Source organism: Sus scrofa, chromosome 5 (genome assembly GCF_054392235.1).
Source record: "Sus scrofa isolate SSC_HxYL_T2T_F1_AM1 chromosome 5, Sscrofa_HxYL_maternal_Yorkshire_Landrace_v2.0, whole genome shotgun sequence".
Lineage (NCBI taxonomy): Eukaryota > Metazoa > Chordata > Mammalia > Artiodactyla > Suidae > Sus > Sus scrofa.
The window spans coordinates 53,605,489-53,621,563 of record NC_139387.1 but is presented as its reverse complement, the minus strand read 5'-3'; the positions used below and the strand labels follow the sequence as shown (position 1 = coordinate 53,621,563).

At 36.2% G+C, this 16,075-nt stretch overlaps 1 protein-coding gene across 4 annotated transcripts in view; it reads left to right on the top strand.

Annotated features, from left to right (window-relative positions):
• The window catches only part of FGFR1OP2 (FGFR1 oncogene partner 2), a 29,913-nt gene extending 16,841 nt beyond the window's left edge, over positions 1–13,072 (top strand). For 2 of the 4 annotated variants that reach the window (XM_005664032.4, XM_084956513.1), the window contains exons 3-6: positions 1,216–1,333; positions 2,706–2,848; positions 9,148–9,261; positions 10,983–13,072. In XM_005664032.4, coding sequence (XP_005664089.1) covers positions 1,216–1,333; positions 2,706–2,848; positions 9,148–9,261; positions 10,983–11,120 — 513 coding nt within the window. In that variant the 3' untranslated portion in view covers positions 11,121–13,072. Of the gene's footprint in view, positions 1–1,215; positions 1,334–2,705; positions 2,849–5,771; positions 5,886–6,770; positions 6,811–9,147; positions 9,262–10,982 lie in introns of all 4 variants that reach the window. The other 2 variants (XR_014803692.1, XM_001924597.6) reach the window with 2 other exon arrangements.
• The last annotated feature ends 3,003 nt before the right edge of the window (positions 13,073–16,075 follow it).

The following is a 16,075-nucleotide window of genomic DNA, read 5'->3' as shown; positions in this document are numbered from 1 at the left end:
GTAATATCAAGTTTCATCCAGGTAGTAGCATATGTCAGCACTTCATTTGTTTTTATTGCTAAATAATATTCCTTGTGGAGTTCCTGTCGTGGCTCAGTGGTTAATGAATTCAGTTAGGAACCGTGAGGTTGTGGGTTGAATCCCTGACCTTGCTCAGTGGGTTAAGGATTCAGCATTGCTGTGAGCTGTGGTGTAGGTCACAGACGTGGCTCAGATCCTGCGATGCTGTGGCTCTGGCATAGGCCAGTGGCTACAGTTCCGATTCGACCCCTAGCCTGGGAACCTCCATATGCCACAGGAGCGGCTCTAGAAAAGGCAAAAAGACAATAATAATAATAATATTCCCTGTAAGGATACAGCACATTATGTGTATTTATCAGCTGATGACCATTTGGATTGTTACTACGTTTTGGCTATTATGTATACTACTGCTGTGAATACTTATAAGTTTCTTTGTGGACATGTGTTTTCAGTATTCTTGGGTTATATACCTACCTAGTTGTAGAGTGGATAGGTCATATAACTCCGTGTTTAACTTTTTGAGGATCATCCTATTTTCCAAAGCAGCTATAACATCTTACATTCCTATCAACAGTCTACCAGAGTTAATTATTTCTCCACATCCTCTCCAGTGCTTATTAGTATTTGCTTTTTGACTGAGGACATCCTAGTGGTTGTTAAGTGGTATCTCATTGTTGTATCAAATTGTATTTCCCTAATGACTTACGATGTTAAGCATCTTTCATGTATTTATCGGCCCATTTGTGTATCTTTTTTAGAGAAATGTCCCTTCAAATCCATTGCTGATTTTTTTTCAGCTTTATTGAGATATACTTGACATACAACATTGTATAAGCTTAAGAAGTACAATGTGTATCAATATATGTATATATTGTGAAACAGTTACCTACCACACTAAAGTTAGTTAATATCTCCATCACCTTACATGATAAAGATGTGTGTATGGTGAGAACATTTAAGAAGTACTATCTTGACAACTTCCAAATATTTGATATAGTATTGTTAACGCTAGACACCGTGGTGTACATTTCATCCTCTGAACTTACTTGTTTGCCCATTTTTAAATTAGGTTTTTTTGTGTGTGAGTGGAGTTGTAAGAGTTCTCTATCAAATATATATGTGTGTGTGTATATATGTATATAGATCAGATATATATTTTCAAATATTCTCTTTTTTTTTTAATCTTTTCATTAGTATCAAGAGGAAATTCAAGAACTAAATGAAGTTGCAAGACATCGGCCACGGTCCACATTAGTTATGGGAATACAGCAAGAAAACAGACAAATCAGAGAATTGCAACAAGAGAACAAAGGCAAGATATATTATCACTGTGTATAGCAAATCAAAAGAGAACGTTAATCTGCACTTGTACTGTCAACTTGGGGGCCAATTAATATTTTTAAAAGTGGAGAAATAGCCAGTTAAAGTTACTTTTTCACATTAATCCCATTTCTGATTCATTATGCCTAAATCATATCTAGTGCTCTTTTACACTATCCTACATAATGAATGTCTACCTTACTTGGAAGTAGACAAGACAAGGTATTGAGACTCCCAACCCTCAATATCCAGTTTGTACTATTGTCATTACCTTTGAAATAGTTCAGTTTCATCCTCTGCAATCCCATTGCCTTGGCTCCCAGTTTAGTTGTTTATAATCTCTTTCCTGAACTCTCCTAATTCATCTTCCTGATTTCAGTCTCTCTTTTTTTTTTTTGTCTTTTTGCCTTTTCTAGGGCCACTCCCGTGGCATATGGAGGTTCCCAGGCTAGGGGTCGAATCGGAACTGTAGCCACTGGCCTATGCCAGAGCCACAGCAACACAGGATCCGAGCCGCATCTGCAACCCACAGCACAGCTCACGGCAACGCCGGGTCCTTAACTCACTGAGCAAGGGCAGGGATCGAACCCACAACCTCATGGTTCCTAGTCGGATTCGTTAACCACTGTGCCATGACGGGAACTCCTTAGTCTCTTTTATCCCTCTAATCCATCAGATTGATTTTTCAAAACTATTTCTGATCATGTTATTCTTTTGCTTAACAACCTTCATTGTGTGCTATATCCTTATCCAGAGGCCTTCAGAGTCAACTCCAAGCCTTCTTTTTCATATCCTTTCCATAGCTCCCTTCTCCATGAAACCTTTGCTTTCGCCATCCTGAATGGGTTCCTGATCATACCATTTACTTCCACGCCTCCCTGCCTCGAATGCCCTGCTCTTTATTTTTCAACTCAAGGAATGCAGGTTCATCTCCATACTATTCTTCCATGAATCTTTCACCAGTTTTTCCTCACAGACTTTTTACGTATATTTGGGTAGAGCTCCAGTAGGCATTTGCCTCATTGTATTATAATTATTTATGTTTTGTTTTCTCCACTAGACTCTGAGCTTTATGGCCTTTTGGTGTTCCTAGTATAGAGCACAATCTGATCCTGAACTGTTGTTCAGTAAATATTTGGTAAAACGATTCTCAAAAAAATGATTTTAAAATGCTCCTTTAAAAAACCACCAAAGGAGTCTACTTGGTGTTCTGTATTTCTGTGTGGCTAGATTCTTGCATGTCATGTTTTCTTTTTAAAAATACCCCCTTTATAAGCTACTTTTTTGATAAATGTAATGTGGAAGAAAATACTTTGTATGTCTTGAATTCAAATTTGAATAAAATATACTGTTATTCTTGATAGAATTACGTACATCCCTGGAAGAACATCAGTCTGCCCTGGAACTTATAATGAGCAAGTATCGAGAGCAAATGTTTAGATTGCTAATGGCTAGCAAAAAAGATGATCCAGGTATAATAATGAAGTTAAAAGAGCAACACTCCAAGGTAATCCACTCTGTAAATATAATTCGAAATGGCAAAGAAGGACAGTTGGTTAACTTGAGTTCAGGTTTTTAAAAAAATCACAGGTATTTTATTTATAGTATATGCCGAAATCTTCTCTTTTGACTTTTTCTGCTTTTCCTTATTTTTTTATGTTACATGTCATCTTCTGTTTGATTTACTCTTCTAACACCCATTCTTCCCTAATAGCTTTAATATGTAGTCAAAAATAAACTTCATTTAGGAAATAAAGGTAAGTCTATTCAATTCAACATTATTTTTATAAGATTATCTGCTTATAAGAAATATTTCTTCTAATAAATTTGTGTGTTCTTGTAATAATTTTGTGTATTTATATCTGTCACAAAAACAAAAATGGAAATGCTTTAAAATTTTTTAAACAGTCTGAAAGCAGCTAAAAGTAGATTTGGTTTTCTTAGGACTATTTTCAGAATGAGGCTAATTCATCCAGACTCTAGATACATCTCATTGTTAATGGAAGCACCATGGGGTGGGAGAGAGGAAAAAGAACCAACATATTAAAATATATTGTGCCCCCCAATCACATACCTATTAACATCATTTTTAGAAACAGTTGAACTAGTTAGAAATTAGTGTTTTTCCTGCTGTTCATCTTTCTTGTGGTCCCTCTGTCTGTTCCCTCTGTGTATGTCTTGTGTTTGCTAGCAGCTGCTATGAAAATGGGTAGAATAATCCTTTTCCATTTATATTTTATTTTAAACTGATTTTTCACTGCTGTTATGAAATTAAAATAATAGAATAGAGTGTGACTACTAGGCCATTTTCTCTAATGGATAGTGGTGAGTTATAACTAATATTATTTAAGAAATATTGATTGTTTAAGACATATTTTATCTTTCTCAATTATTGAAACACTAAATTTTAGATCCCTTAAATATTTCTTCCATCTTGGAGCTTGTAGGTATTTTTTAGTTATTAATTCTATTAAAATTAAATATCTAGTAAATTGCTTTAATATGTAAAGTCAATTTTACATATTAAAGAAGTTAGTAATAGATACTTCTTATGTCAAATAGTAAATTAATTAATTAATATAGATTTAATATTTAATAATATTATGTAATTATTCTAGTCATCTCCTAACCAAAAGGAAACCTTGGATAGTTAAGTGGCAATATTTTGAATATGAAATGTATCTATCGTTAATGAGATCATTATAAAAACATTTAAATTTAAAGTATAATTTAAGAGGATTTTGTGTGTGTGTGTGTGTGTGTCTTTTTTTTGAGGGCCACACCCGCAGCATATGGAGGTTCCCAGGCTAGGGGTCTAATTGGAGCTGTTGCTGCCAGCCTGTGCCAGAGCCACAGCAAGGCCAGATCCGAGCTGCGTCTGCGACCTACACCATGGCAACGCCGGATGGTTAACCCACTGAACAAGGCCAGGAATGGAACCTGCAACCTCATGGTTCCCAGTCGGATTCGTTCCTGCTGCGCTAGGACAGGAACTCCCTGAATTTTTTAAGGTACAAACATGAATGGACTTTACTTGAAAAATTCTAAAAGGCCCTTATGTTTAACAATTTAAGAAATAAATTTTGTTTTGTTTTGTTTTTGTTTTTTATTTATTTATTTTTATTTTATTTTAAGGCCGTACCCGTGGCATATGGAGGTTCCCACGCTAGGGGTTGAATTAGAGCTGTAGCCACTGGCCTATGCCACAGCCACAACAACGCCAGATCCAATCGGGGCGTCTGCAACCTACACCAAAACTCACGGCAACGCTGGATCTTTAACCCACTCAGTGAGGTCAGGGATTGAAACTGCATCCTCATAGATACTAGTCAGATTCATTTCCACTGAGCCAGGTTGGGAACTCCGAAATATATTTTTTAAGATCTGGAGAAAGGACTATTTTGGCAAGCAAGTGCTTAGAATAAGATACTGAAGTTAGCTAGTTCCTTGCGGTAGCAGTTATGTCAGAAGCGAATGTTTTCTAAAATATATTACATTTTACCATTCGTCACAGCTGTTTTATTAATTAGCAAAGTCAAACATTTCTTAAGATAGCTGTAAACCATCCTTTTTCATCATGTAGATTGAAGTGTTCATCTAAGCGCTGACCCTCCCTTTCCATAAAATGACTGTCTGGTTACTTGTTATTAATTCTAACTAATACATATTAATGTTTGTGATTTTGATTTTTCCCAAAAAGGAGATACTTTTATTCAAACAGGTATTTATTAACACTTGGGCTGGCTTAGTTATTAATAATAAGATGAATGAAGAAGTTTCATTATTCCACCATAGAAGTTTCCAGTGTAATGGAAGATGCAGACACAAACATAATATAAGATGGGATGTGATGAATCCTAAAGGAGAGATATCAATTATTACAGGAATACTAGAGGAAGCAAGATTAGTTCCCATGAGGAGAATCTGGGGAGATACTAAAGACAAGTAGAAAATCTGTCTAAATCTAGCCTTGAATTAATTATTGGAGGGGGAGGGTCAGCAAACAGAAGTGAGTGAGCAGAAAACTTGTCTGCCAAAGACACAGAAATATGAGCTTTCAGGATTTATTTAGATACCAGTGCTCTCATATGTCTAAACAAAAATTATTTTCTAATGCATTTAGGAGTAATAAAAAGAATTACACATAATAACAGCATTTTGGAGTAAGAGGCCTTTTTGAGACAAGGGTAGAATTTTGCCCTCACCTATAAACTTTTGAGCATACATTTGAAAAATCAATCAAAAGTTTGAGGATAACTCATTTTCATTCAAATACTCACGTTTACATGATTTTTGAACTGCTACCTTTTTGGAAATCTTAAAAAAACAAACATTTCAAACAGTCGGCTAATACGCATGAACTAACACTGGTTCAGTTTTTAAATTACGGATAATATCCGTATTAACATTATAACGACTCTGTACTACAGATTGACATGGTGCATCGTAACAACTCCGAAGGATTCTTCCTTGATGCATCTCGACACATCCTTGAAGCACCTCAACATGGACTGGAGAGGAGGCACTTGGAAGCAAATCAGAATGTACACTAAATCAAACAGTCAACTTCTGGGGTGTGGGTGGAAGGAAGGGGTCCATTAAAAAGTTCTTTTACATTGAATTCTCCTCCCAAATTAAATCAGCAAATAAATGATACTGCTTTTTAAAATGCTGTGCTTTTGATAGCCTTGCAGAAATATTCAGTGCAGAAACTTTAAATCTGTCATTAGTTCTCTGTGTATGGTATCCTACTCAGCCTGTTAAATAATTGCAGGCTTTAAAAGGTTCTTTAGGCCAGCCTTTCATTTTGTTGCTCTTTTAGCTCTTGCTGCAGTATTTTAGTAAGTTTCAAACAGTCGTCCTCTTTTTGGACATCAAAATATTTTCTTGGAAGTAATTTTAATCTGATTTTATAAAAATTTTGTTCAAGCAAACTGTTAAAAGAAGTATTTTAATTCAGATTTTTTAATAGTCCTTTAGTTTGAATTCACAAAAAAATAAAAATTGCCTTTGGTTAGGTGTTATGATGAAGTATATAGTATAGTTGTACACTCTCCATTGTGTCTTTTGTGTTTTCACTGGGTTTTTTTTTTTGTTTGTTTGTTTGTTTTTAATCATGGCAGGTCTTTATTGAGCAAAATTGAAATAAACCTAAACAAAATTTACAAATGAAAGGCATTTCAAGACAGTCAGTCCAGAGATTATGTTGCTCACATTTCTTAACTTTGAGGCAGTTTTGAAAGCACAGGTCTTGCCCTCTTGTGCTCATTAAGAGATCTATGATACTTCCCTAAAGATTTCATTGTAATAAATGAGCCTATAAAATTACAATTCTATTTGAAGTATTGAAAGGTTTTTTTAATGATGATTTTATTAGAATAGACTGTCCTGAAAAAATTAGTTATGTCTTACTTTCTTCTGTTTTAAAGGCAAATAATTACTTGCTTTCTGTGCAGTCACTTAACCCAGGTCAGTGCCGTAAGTCACCAGATCATAAACTGGGAAAGCTCTTGGGCATTCAAAATTTGCTGCAATTATCTATACTTAAGTTGCTTTTAAATATTATGCTGCCTTTACAGTGGGAGGAATTTAAATCATTTTTAAAAACTATTACAGAGTATGGGAGTTCCCGTCACGGCTCAGTGATTAAAGAATCTGACTAGGACCCATGAGGTTGCGGGTTCGATCCCTGGCCTTGCTCAGTGGGTTAAGGATCCGTTGTTGCCGTGAGCTGTGGTGTAGGTTGCAGACGCAGCTCGGATCCTGATTGCTGTGGCTCTGGTGTAGGCTGGCAGCTACAGCTCCGATTCAACCCCTAGCCTGGGAACCTCCATATGCCGAGGGAGCGGCCCAAGAAATGGCCAAAAAAAAAAAAAACTTACAAAATATGACAGATGTTTGTCTTGGTATCATTCTTGCTACCATAATCTAATCCAGAGCTCTAATCCAGAGCTGTCCAACAGAACTTTCTGCAGTGATGGAAATATTCTTTATTTATGCTATTCAGTATGGAATCTACTAGCCACATGTGGCTCTTGAGCACTTGAAGTGTCACTTGATGCAGCTGAGGGACTACATTGTTAATTTCTTAAAAGGTATTTGACTTTTTTGTTTTTAGGGCCACACCTGCAGCTTATGGAAGTTCCCAGGCTAGAGGTCGAATCCGAACTACAGCTGCCAGCCTATACCACAGGCACAGCAATGCCAAATCCAAGGTGCATCTGTGACCTACACCATAGCTCACAGAAATGCCAGACCCTTAACCCACTGAGCAGCGCAAAGGATCAAACCTGCATCCTAATGGATACTAGTTGGATTCATTTCTGCTGAGCCACAGTGGGAACTCCCTGACTTTTAAGTAATTTTACACCATACTGAACAGCATAGTTCTTTTATTTTGCTTTCTTCTGTGTACTAGCGTTGTAGAGGTTGTGTGAAAATTAATATAACAATCTATATTTTGTTGCTTAAGAAGATATTAAATGTATGGTTTATTAAAGATACTCTTGATTGTTCTCTAAGATATTGCTTCCATAGTTTACTAGTTTTGTAGTTTTGAGGGGTCTTGTTCAAGTCCTTTTTACAAATAGAGTATATACGACTTAGTGTTTATCTGGGGAGCTATTAACGTTTATATTTTGGTTTTGGCCTTACTATAACAAAATAACCCTCAATGCCAGTGAGCAGTGGGCTATATATAAGTTCATTTTTTAAAAAATCATGTTTCTGTTTATTTTAAGTCTTTTATCTGTCTCTTTCATTGACTCTCAGCGCCTTGAAATCAGGGAACATTCCTTAACAGGCTTTGTATTCTTTTTGCCTAACACTTGCCTGGCACATTATAGGTATGCATAGAAAGAGTAAAATAATGACATGGGAAGAAACTTATGCTGCTTGCTCTGCCAAACAAATGCGGATGTCTGTACTAAAATTATATTTTGAACAGTTTGCAAGAAGGTCATTTATTATTTTAATACTTAAAAACAGAACTCTCTTCATTTCACTTGATGTTTATTATCTATTATGTACCTAACATTAAATAATAAGCAAATATAAACAGTACACAGTTCCTGTTCTCGAGGAGGATTATAATTTAGAAAGATTCTAGATAGAGTTGAGATCAATTTCTAGGTATGGATAATACAGAAAGTATTTGTAAAAGAGGGATTAAATGTTTATCTTTCACATTACTTTGACATTGGGGTATGTAAGTTCCCCCCAGAAAAGTTTGCTGATCATTTGCAGTGAGAGAACTATGAAATATGAATATTCTTCTTGTTAATGGATTTAGTTATATTGTGCTGCTTATCCTTAATCCTAGTCCCAACAGAAATCTGATTTCAAAAACACATATATGGTCAGTCAACTTTCTTATAAATATCTGTTTGATATATTACATTTATGTTAAATGACAAGGTAAAGATAGTATGTTTATATTAAGTAGCAATGCAGGTTTTATAAAAAGGAGAGGATCTAGGGTGTCCCCTTGGATCAGCGGAAATAAATCTGACTAGTATCCATGAGGACGCAGGTTCGCTCCCTGGCCTCGCTCAGTGGGTTAAGAATCTGGCATTGCCGTGGGTGAGCTGTGGTGTAGGTCGAAGACTCGGCTGCAATCTGGTGTTGCTGTGTCTGTGGCGTAGGCCGGCAGCTGTAGCTCTGATTTGATCCCTAGTCTGGGAACCTCCATATGCTGCAGGTGTGGCCCTGAAAAGAAAAAAAAGAGGAGATCCAAAAATAAAAATAATCAAGTATTTCACTGATTGACAACTTCCATCTCTCTCTCTCTCTTTTTTTTTTTTTTAGGAATTACAAGCACATGTTGACCAGATAACTGAAATGGCAGCAGTAATGAGGAAAGCCATTGAAATCGATGAGCAGCAGGGTTGCAAGGAACAGGAACGAATATTACAACTCGAAGTAAGTTTTAAATTGCAAATGTAGGTGAAAACTGTCTGTACAAAGATTTATGCCAGAAAATATATCCCATTTTTATCTTATTTTATTTATCCCAGTTTTAAATACATACTTTCTGGGATACTGGTAATGTTCTTTTTCTTAATTTGGATATTACTTATATGGTTATATAATGCAATACCATTTATATAGTAATGCAAGTCTGGGATCAGTAGTAAACAAACTAGTAATTGAGAAAATTGATTTTTTTAATCCTGTGTTGCTTCTGTTCTTAAGTGAATATACTTCTTCATTTTAGTAATTAAAAAAAAAAAATGTTAGAATTCTCATCATGGCTTGCCAGTAACGAAGGATGAGGATGAGGATGCAGGTTCAATCCCTGGCCTCGCTCAGTGGGTTAAGGGTCTGGCATTGCTGTGATCTGTGGTTTAGGTCACAGACACGGCTCAGATCCCTCGTTGCTGTGGCTGTGGTATAGGCCAGCAGCTGTAGCTCTGATTCAACCCCTAGCCTGGGAACTTCCATATGCTGCAGGTGCAGCCCTAAAAAGACAATAATAATAAAAATAAAAGCTTCATTTTGAAATCATAGTGGAGAAATTGGTTACAGAAGGCCAAATGTGACTTTTCTAAGCATATAATGTTCTCTTATTCTTCATAACAAAAGTAAGGAAACTTTTTCAGTAAAAAGCCAGATAGTAAATCTTTTTTTTAAAATTTATCTTATGAAAGTAGAGTTGATTTACAATGTTATGTTAATTTCTACTGTATAGCAAATTGATTCAATTATACATATATATACATTCTTCTTCGTACTATTTTCCTTTATGGTTTATCACAGGCTATTAAATACAGTTGCCTGTGCTGTACAGTAGCAAACAGTTAAGTCTCTTAAGCTTTGCGAACCAGGCAGTCTCTGTTGCAGCTCCTCAACTCTGCCATGGTAACACAAAAGCAGCCAGACCCACAAGAATAGGATTGGACTCAACTGTGTTCCGTTAAAGTTTAGTTTACAATAACAGGCCTCAAGCCAGGCCATAGTATGCCAATCCCTGTTTTATACCTTTGACGCCTCGAAAGTAAGACCAAAGACAAAGCACTAGAGAATATATTATAAAAGTTATTTTAAATGTCTAAAAATGTCTTACAGTAACTAATCTAGGGGAAAAAAAAAAAGGCAAAGATATTTACCAGTGCTAGATTCGGCCACTTACTCTTCTTCTTGAAAAAACACTCCTATCTATTCAGCCTGCTGCTGTTAAATCCCAGTGAGGGAAGCAAACCAGATGGCTTGCCCTGCATTCCGTGCTATCATGAAAATAATAATAATAATCAAGTGCAGAGTGCTTAGAGGTTCTAGTCCCAGGATATTATTCACAAACTTTCTGAGAATTTGTATTCACAAATATAAATCTTGATGTTATTTTCTATACTGTGCTTACAACATAAGGCAATTTCTGAGGTTCTGTGTACACTGAATAGCTGCATGAATGAAAAGGCTTTGCAGTGGTGGAAGACACTGAACACATGAGTCCCACCTCAAAAAGTGTTCTCTGCATTCAAGTTGTCAAGTTCAGCTGTACAGATCATTTAGTACATTTCTGCCAATTACAGTTTACTAGTTTTTTATCTATCATACCTTCTTATGTTTGGCTTAAGATATGTTTGTACTCTTAGAGAGCCGCTGTGGTGACTACTTCTTTCTTTTTGTTTGCTTTCTTATAGCAGGAAAATAAAGGCTTGAGAGAGATCCTTCAAATAACTCGAGAATCGTTTTTGAACCTTAGGAAAGATGATGTGTCGGAAAGTACATCTTTGTCAGCATTAGTGACCAATAGTGACCTGAGTCTGAGGAAGAGCTGAAGAGCTTTTAAGTCTGTGAACTTCTTACAAGGCTCCACGTAGTCACTGGGACTGGCCTATCAAGTGAATGAATTAACAGAAAAGTCCATCTCAAGCTACACTTTGTTTTATTTTTTTCTATGATATGTACAGTGCACTGGCAATGACATTTTTAAAAGATAGCAACAAAAAAATGCATAGTTAATGGTCATAGACTTTATTCCAAAATATAATTGAGAAATAGAAACTAAGCTTTTGTTAACTTGTAAACAAGTTAAAGATTTTCACGGTGACCGCTAACGTATTAAGAGCGTTCAGAAGTGCTGTTGGCTTTCTGGATGATACTTGAATAAACAAGAATATTCCCAACAAATGTCTGGGAATTCATCAAATTATCCCAATTTTAAAGTGCAGATTTTGCCACAATACTATGAATGGAAGACCATCATACTAAATTATATCCTCCCTATTTGGTGGAAGTTAACAAATAGCTTGTGTTCCATGAGACTTCAGCTTTAGTGATTGCCTGTCTACCTTCTCCTTAATTCAAATTTTTGTCAAAGAAAGTTCAATTTGAAAGGCTGTTAGGAATGTTTTACATGCACCATCAACAAAGGAGGTAATTTAATTTTACCTAATTTATCATAATTAATACTGAGCTAGCAGTTATCCATGACTTGCTTTAGTATATGAACTACCATTTCAGGAATGAAAGAAAAGGAAATACTACTTTCTAAGAAAGAAGATCTTATAAGAGACATATTCAGTAGGTTAAACTACTCTTTTGAAAGAATACATTTTGGTTCTAAATCAATAAAGAAGATGAGATTTTTGTCTTCTCTGGTTGATCTTTAAGGATATTACGTAGTTCATTTAGCTGACAGTTGACATGTTTGATATAGCAAGCTAGGTGTCGTAATTTCAAAGTAAATTGGAAATTCCTCTGCCTCAGAACCTTTTTTTAAAGTAATTACTCTTAAGAGATACAGAAACAGTAAATTAAAATTTTAAAAGATTTTTTTTTTTTCTAGATCTATTCTTAAGCTCCATCTAGTCCTCAGTCTCTGTTTCTTGTAACCTTTCAGTCATTGGTCTGGAGGGTGACAGAAGGGGGAAATCTGGATTTAAAAGTATTTGTTTTATTTTTTACAAAATATATATCCAGTGTATAAACTTTTAAAAGCCTCTAGAAATAGAAATGTGCTTTAACATCAATTGAAATCTAAATTTTTCATATTTTGTCGTGATTGTAGAAGAAAAGGATATGTGTGTCAAATATGGTTATTAAATATACTCTACTCATTTATTCTAAATATATTAAATTAGCATGATAGAAAATTCTACTTCAGAGTATAAAATTTGTTAAAGTAATGTCCACATTATTCACATGGTAACTTTTATGTATAATTTCATGTATTGGGAAAATTCAAAACTACTTTTCACTTTGGAATTTTTTTATCTTATGTTTGGGTTATGTGGGGTTGATGGGACTGATTGAATAGAAAAGAGCTAATGATCCAAACAGTAAATAGATTTCTTTTCTCATTCAGAGGCCTTAATTTATATTTTATAAACAAGTGACAGTTTTTATTTTTAAACTTTTCTATTGATTTGGGGGTAAGTGCCCTTTAATTTGGTGGCACATTCATTCATAGAGTTTTTATCCTGAGTCAGAACTAAAATAAGCTACACAATTGAGATTTAAGTCTGAGGCAGTTCATTAGGGCAGCTCTACTATAAAACATTATTTGTGAAATAATTATTTTTGTAAACAAATAAGTTGAGTTAATTTATTCTTGGTCTTCTTACTTGGATGTTACTTTAAGAACTTGGTGTTTTGAAGACATTTACTTTGTTATATAGAAACAGTGTTTTAGCCCATACTTTTTAAGCAGAAACTTAAATTTATGTCTGAGAACATGTACTGCTAGGAACCTATTTTATCAGTAATAAAGATGAGTAATTAAAATTGATATGGTCTCTACATTAATGTGAAAACTGCATACATTTATTCTTACATATAGTTTATTTTAAGGGCTTCGTATTTATCTTTTTGAACCACGGAAAGTACTTAGTAATAACTTCTTAGTACTTAGCAACAACTTCTATTTGTATTTCTTAGGAATTGGCCAACAACTTATTGCTGATTCTGCAGACCTTTTGATCACCTAAAGTGGGTTAATGGTGTCCCCCCAGAGGTATGTCCAGGTCCTAACCTCCTGTACCTGTGTTTGTGAGCATATTTGCAAATAGAGTCTATGCAGATTTAAGGATCTCAGGATAAGATCTTCCTGGATTTAGTAGGGGCCCCACATCTGATGGCTGATGTCTGCATAGGAAAGGAGGAGATTTGAAACAACAAGGAGAAAGTCATGTGCAGAGAGAGGCAGCGAGTTTTGCAGCTCAGGGAAATCTAAGGTTTATGAGGTGCCACCAGAATCGAGAGATGCTTGGGATGACATTATATCCCTCAGCGTCCAGAGGGAGCCAGCCTTGCTTGACTTCAGACTTCTGGCCTTTGAATTTTCAGAGCTCTGGGAGAATAAATTTCTGTTAAGCCACCCAGCCTGTAGCAGTTTGTTACAGCAGCCCCAGGAAGTGAACACATCATCTATTATTTATCACGTGTCCACTATATTATTAGCGGACAGTCACTGTAAAGGGAATACAATTCTGAAAGACCAAATATGGGCATTCCCTGGTGGCTCAGTGGGTTAAGGATCCAGCGTTGTCCCTGCTGGTGGCTCTGGTCACTGTGGTATGGGTTCAGTCCCTGGCTCAGGAATTTCCTTATGCTGTGGGCACAACCAAAACATAAAATAAAAGACCAACTGTGTACAATCTCGAGATAAAATGTTTTCCACTCAGATATATATTCTTTAATTTCAAGATGACTTCCAAAATTTTGTATCTCTAAACTGATTCAATAATAAATGGAAGATCATAGATCCTTGACCTAATTTGTGGTGGCTGGTTTTTTTGTTTGTTTGTTTGTTATTGTTGTTGTTTTTTCTTTTTTCTTTTCTTTCTTTTTTTTGGTCTTTTAGGGCCACACCAGCGGCATATGGAGGTTCCCAGGCTAGGGGTCGAATCAGAGCTGTAGCCACTGGCCTACGCCAAAGCCACAGCAACACGGGATCTGAGCTGCATCTGTGGCCTACACCACAGCTCAGGGCAATGCCAGATCCATAACCCATTGATCAAGGCCAGGGATTGAACCTGCTTCCTTATGGATGCTAGTTGGGTTCATTAACCAATGAGCCACAACGGGAACTACCTTTTTTGACTATCAGAATGAAGCAGGAGTATGTTTTTTTAAATGAAATACTGATGAAGAATCATTTTCTAATTGGAATTTGAAAGGGCGTTCTCTTTTTACCTCATTGGCTGCCCCTCAGTCTCCTTTGTTTCTTTCTTCTCTCTCTTTTTTTTCTTTTTTAGAGCCACGCCCATGGTATATGGAAGTTTCCAGGCTAGGGATTGAATCGGAGCTGCAGCTGCCAGCCTACACCACAGCTCAGGGCAACATCAGATCCTTAACTCACTGAGTGAGGCCAGGGATTGAACCAGCATCCTCATGGATACTAGTTGGGTTTGTTACCGCTGAGCCACAATAGGAACTCCTCTCTGATTTCTTAACGTTAGAGAATCACAGGGCTCAGTTCTTATTCCTGTTCTCTATTTACACTCACTTCTTTAATGATCTCACCCAATCTCATGACTTTAATTACCACCTGTACACAAGATGACTCCCAAATTTACAGGTCTCATTAGACCTCGAATTAACTCCAGACTCATCTATCTGAGAGTATCAAAGAAAGCTGAATTCCCAACTTACTCTCAGACCGCTCCCTGTTTTACCCCATCTCAGTTGATGACAACTCCATGTATCCAGCTAGTAGGGCCCAAAACCTTGGTGACATCTTTGACTCCACTTCTTATATCTTGCACCCAATCCATCAGCAAATTATTGACACCCCGTTCTAATACGATTAACCCTTGAGCAATACCACGTGGGAGGGCTTGACCCCCTTATTGGATATTCAGATTGTTTGCAGGTTTTGTCAACACAAAACAATGCTGCATTAAACATCCATATACATAGTTTATGCACTGTACTCCAATTTCTGGTGAATAAATCCCCAGAAGCTTATTAGGTTATGTTCACTTTTGTTATAATTCACTTTTTACAATAAGGAAAAACAAGTGTACATAGTTGAAAACCTAGCATACAGAAAACATACAAGTCAAGTAAGTCAACCTCATCCTACAGCCCATTGACTTTCCAGATTTCTTTTTTGCTTTTTTTAAGACCGCATCTGCAGTGGTCAAATGGGAGCTGCCTACGCCACAGCCATAGCATTGCTAGATCCTTAACCCACTGAGCAAGGCTGGGGATTGAACCCACATCCTCATGGATACTAGTTGGGTTCGTAACCTGCTCAGCCACAGTGGGGATCTCCCTTTTCAGATTTTTTTATGAATCAGAAAAACCAGAAGAATCTAATATGTGTTTTTATATACATATACACACATACACACGCAATCAGAATCTTACCTTGCTTCCTCACCTTGATTTTTCTTTTCAGCTAATGGTATCTCATGCAAATCTTTTTTCCATATGAACAAAAGGAAAAGAGTAAGCCCACTGTCTTGGAATAACCAAAAGCCTTCAGAAAATTCACCATATTGAAATTAATAGGATATAACAAACGTGGGAATTTATACACCAGAAATCAAAGTACTGTCCATAAACTATATATATAGATGTTTAATCCAGCATTGTTTTGTGTTAAAAACTGCAAATAATCTGATTATTCATCAATAAAGGAATCAGCCCTCCCCACCCTGGCAGCATTCGAGGGTCAACTGGAATTTGTTGGGAGTGTCAATAGGATTTGCCAATGGAAGATTTAAGAGGTGGTCAGGGAGTTCCCATCATGGCTCAGAGGAAACGAATCTGACTAGTATCCATG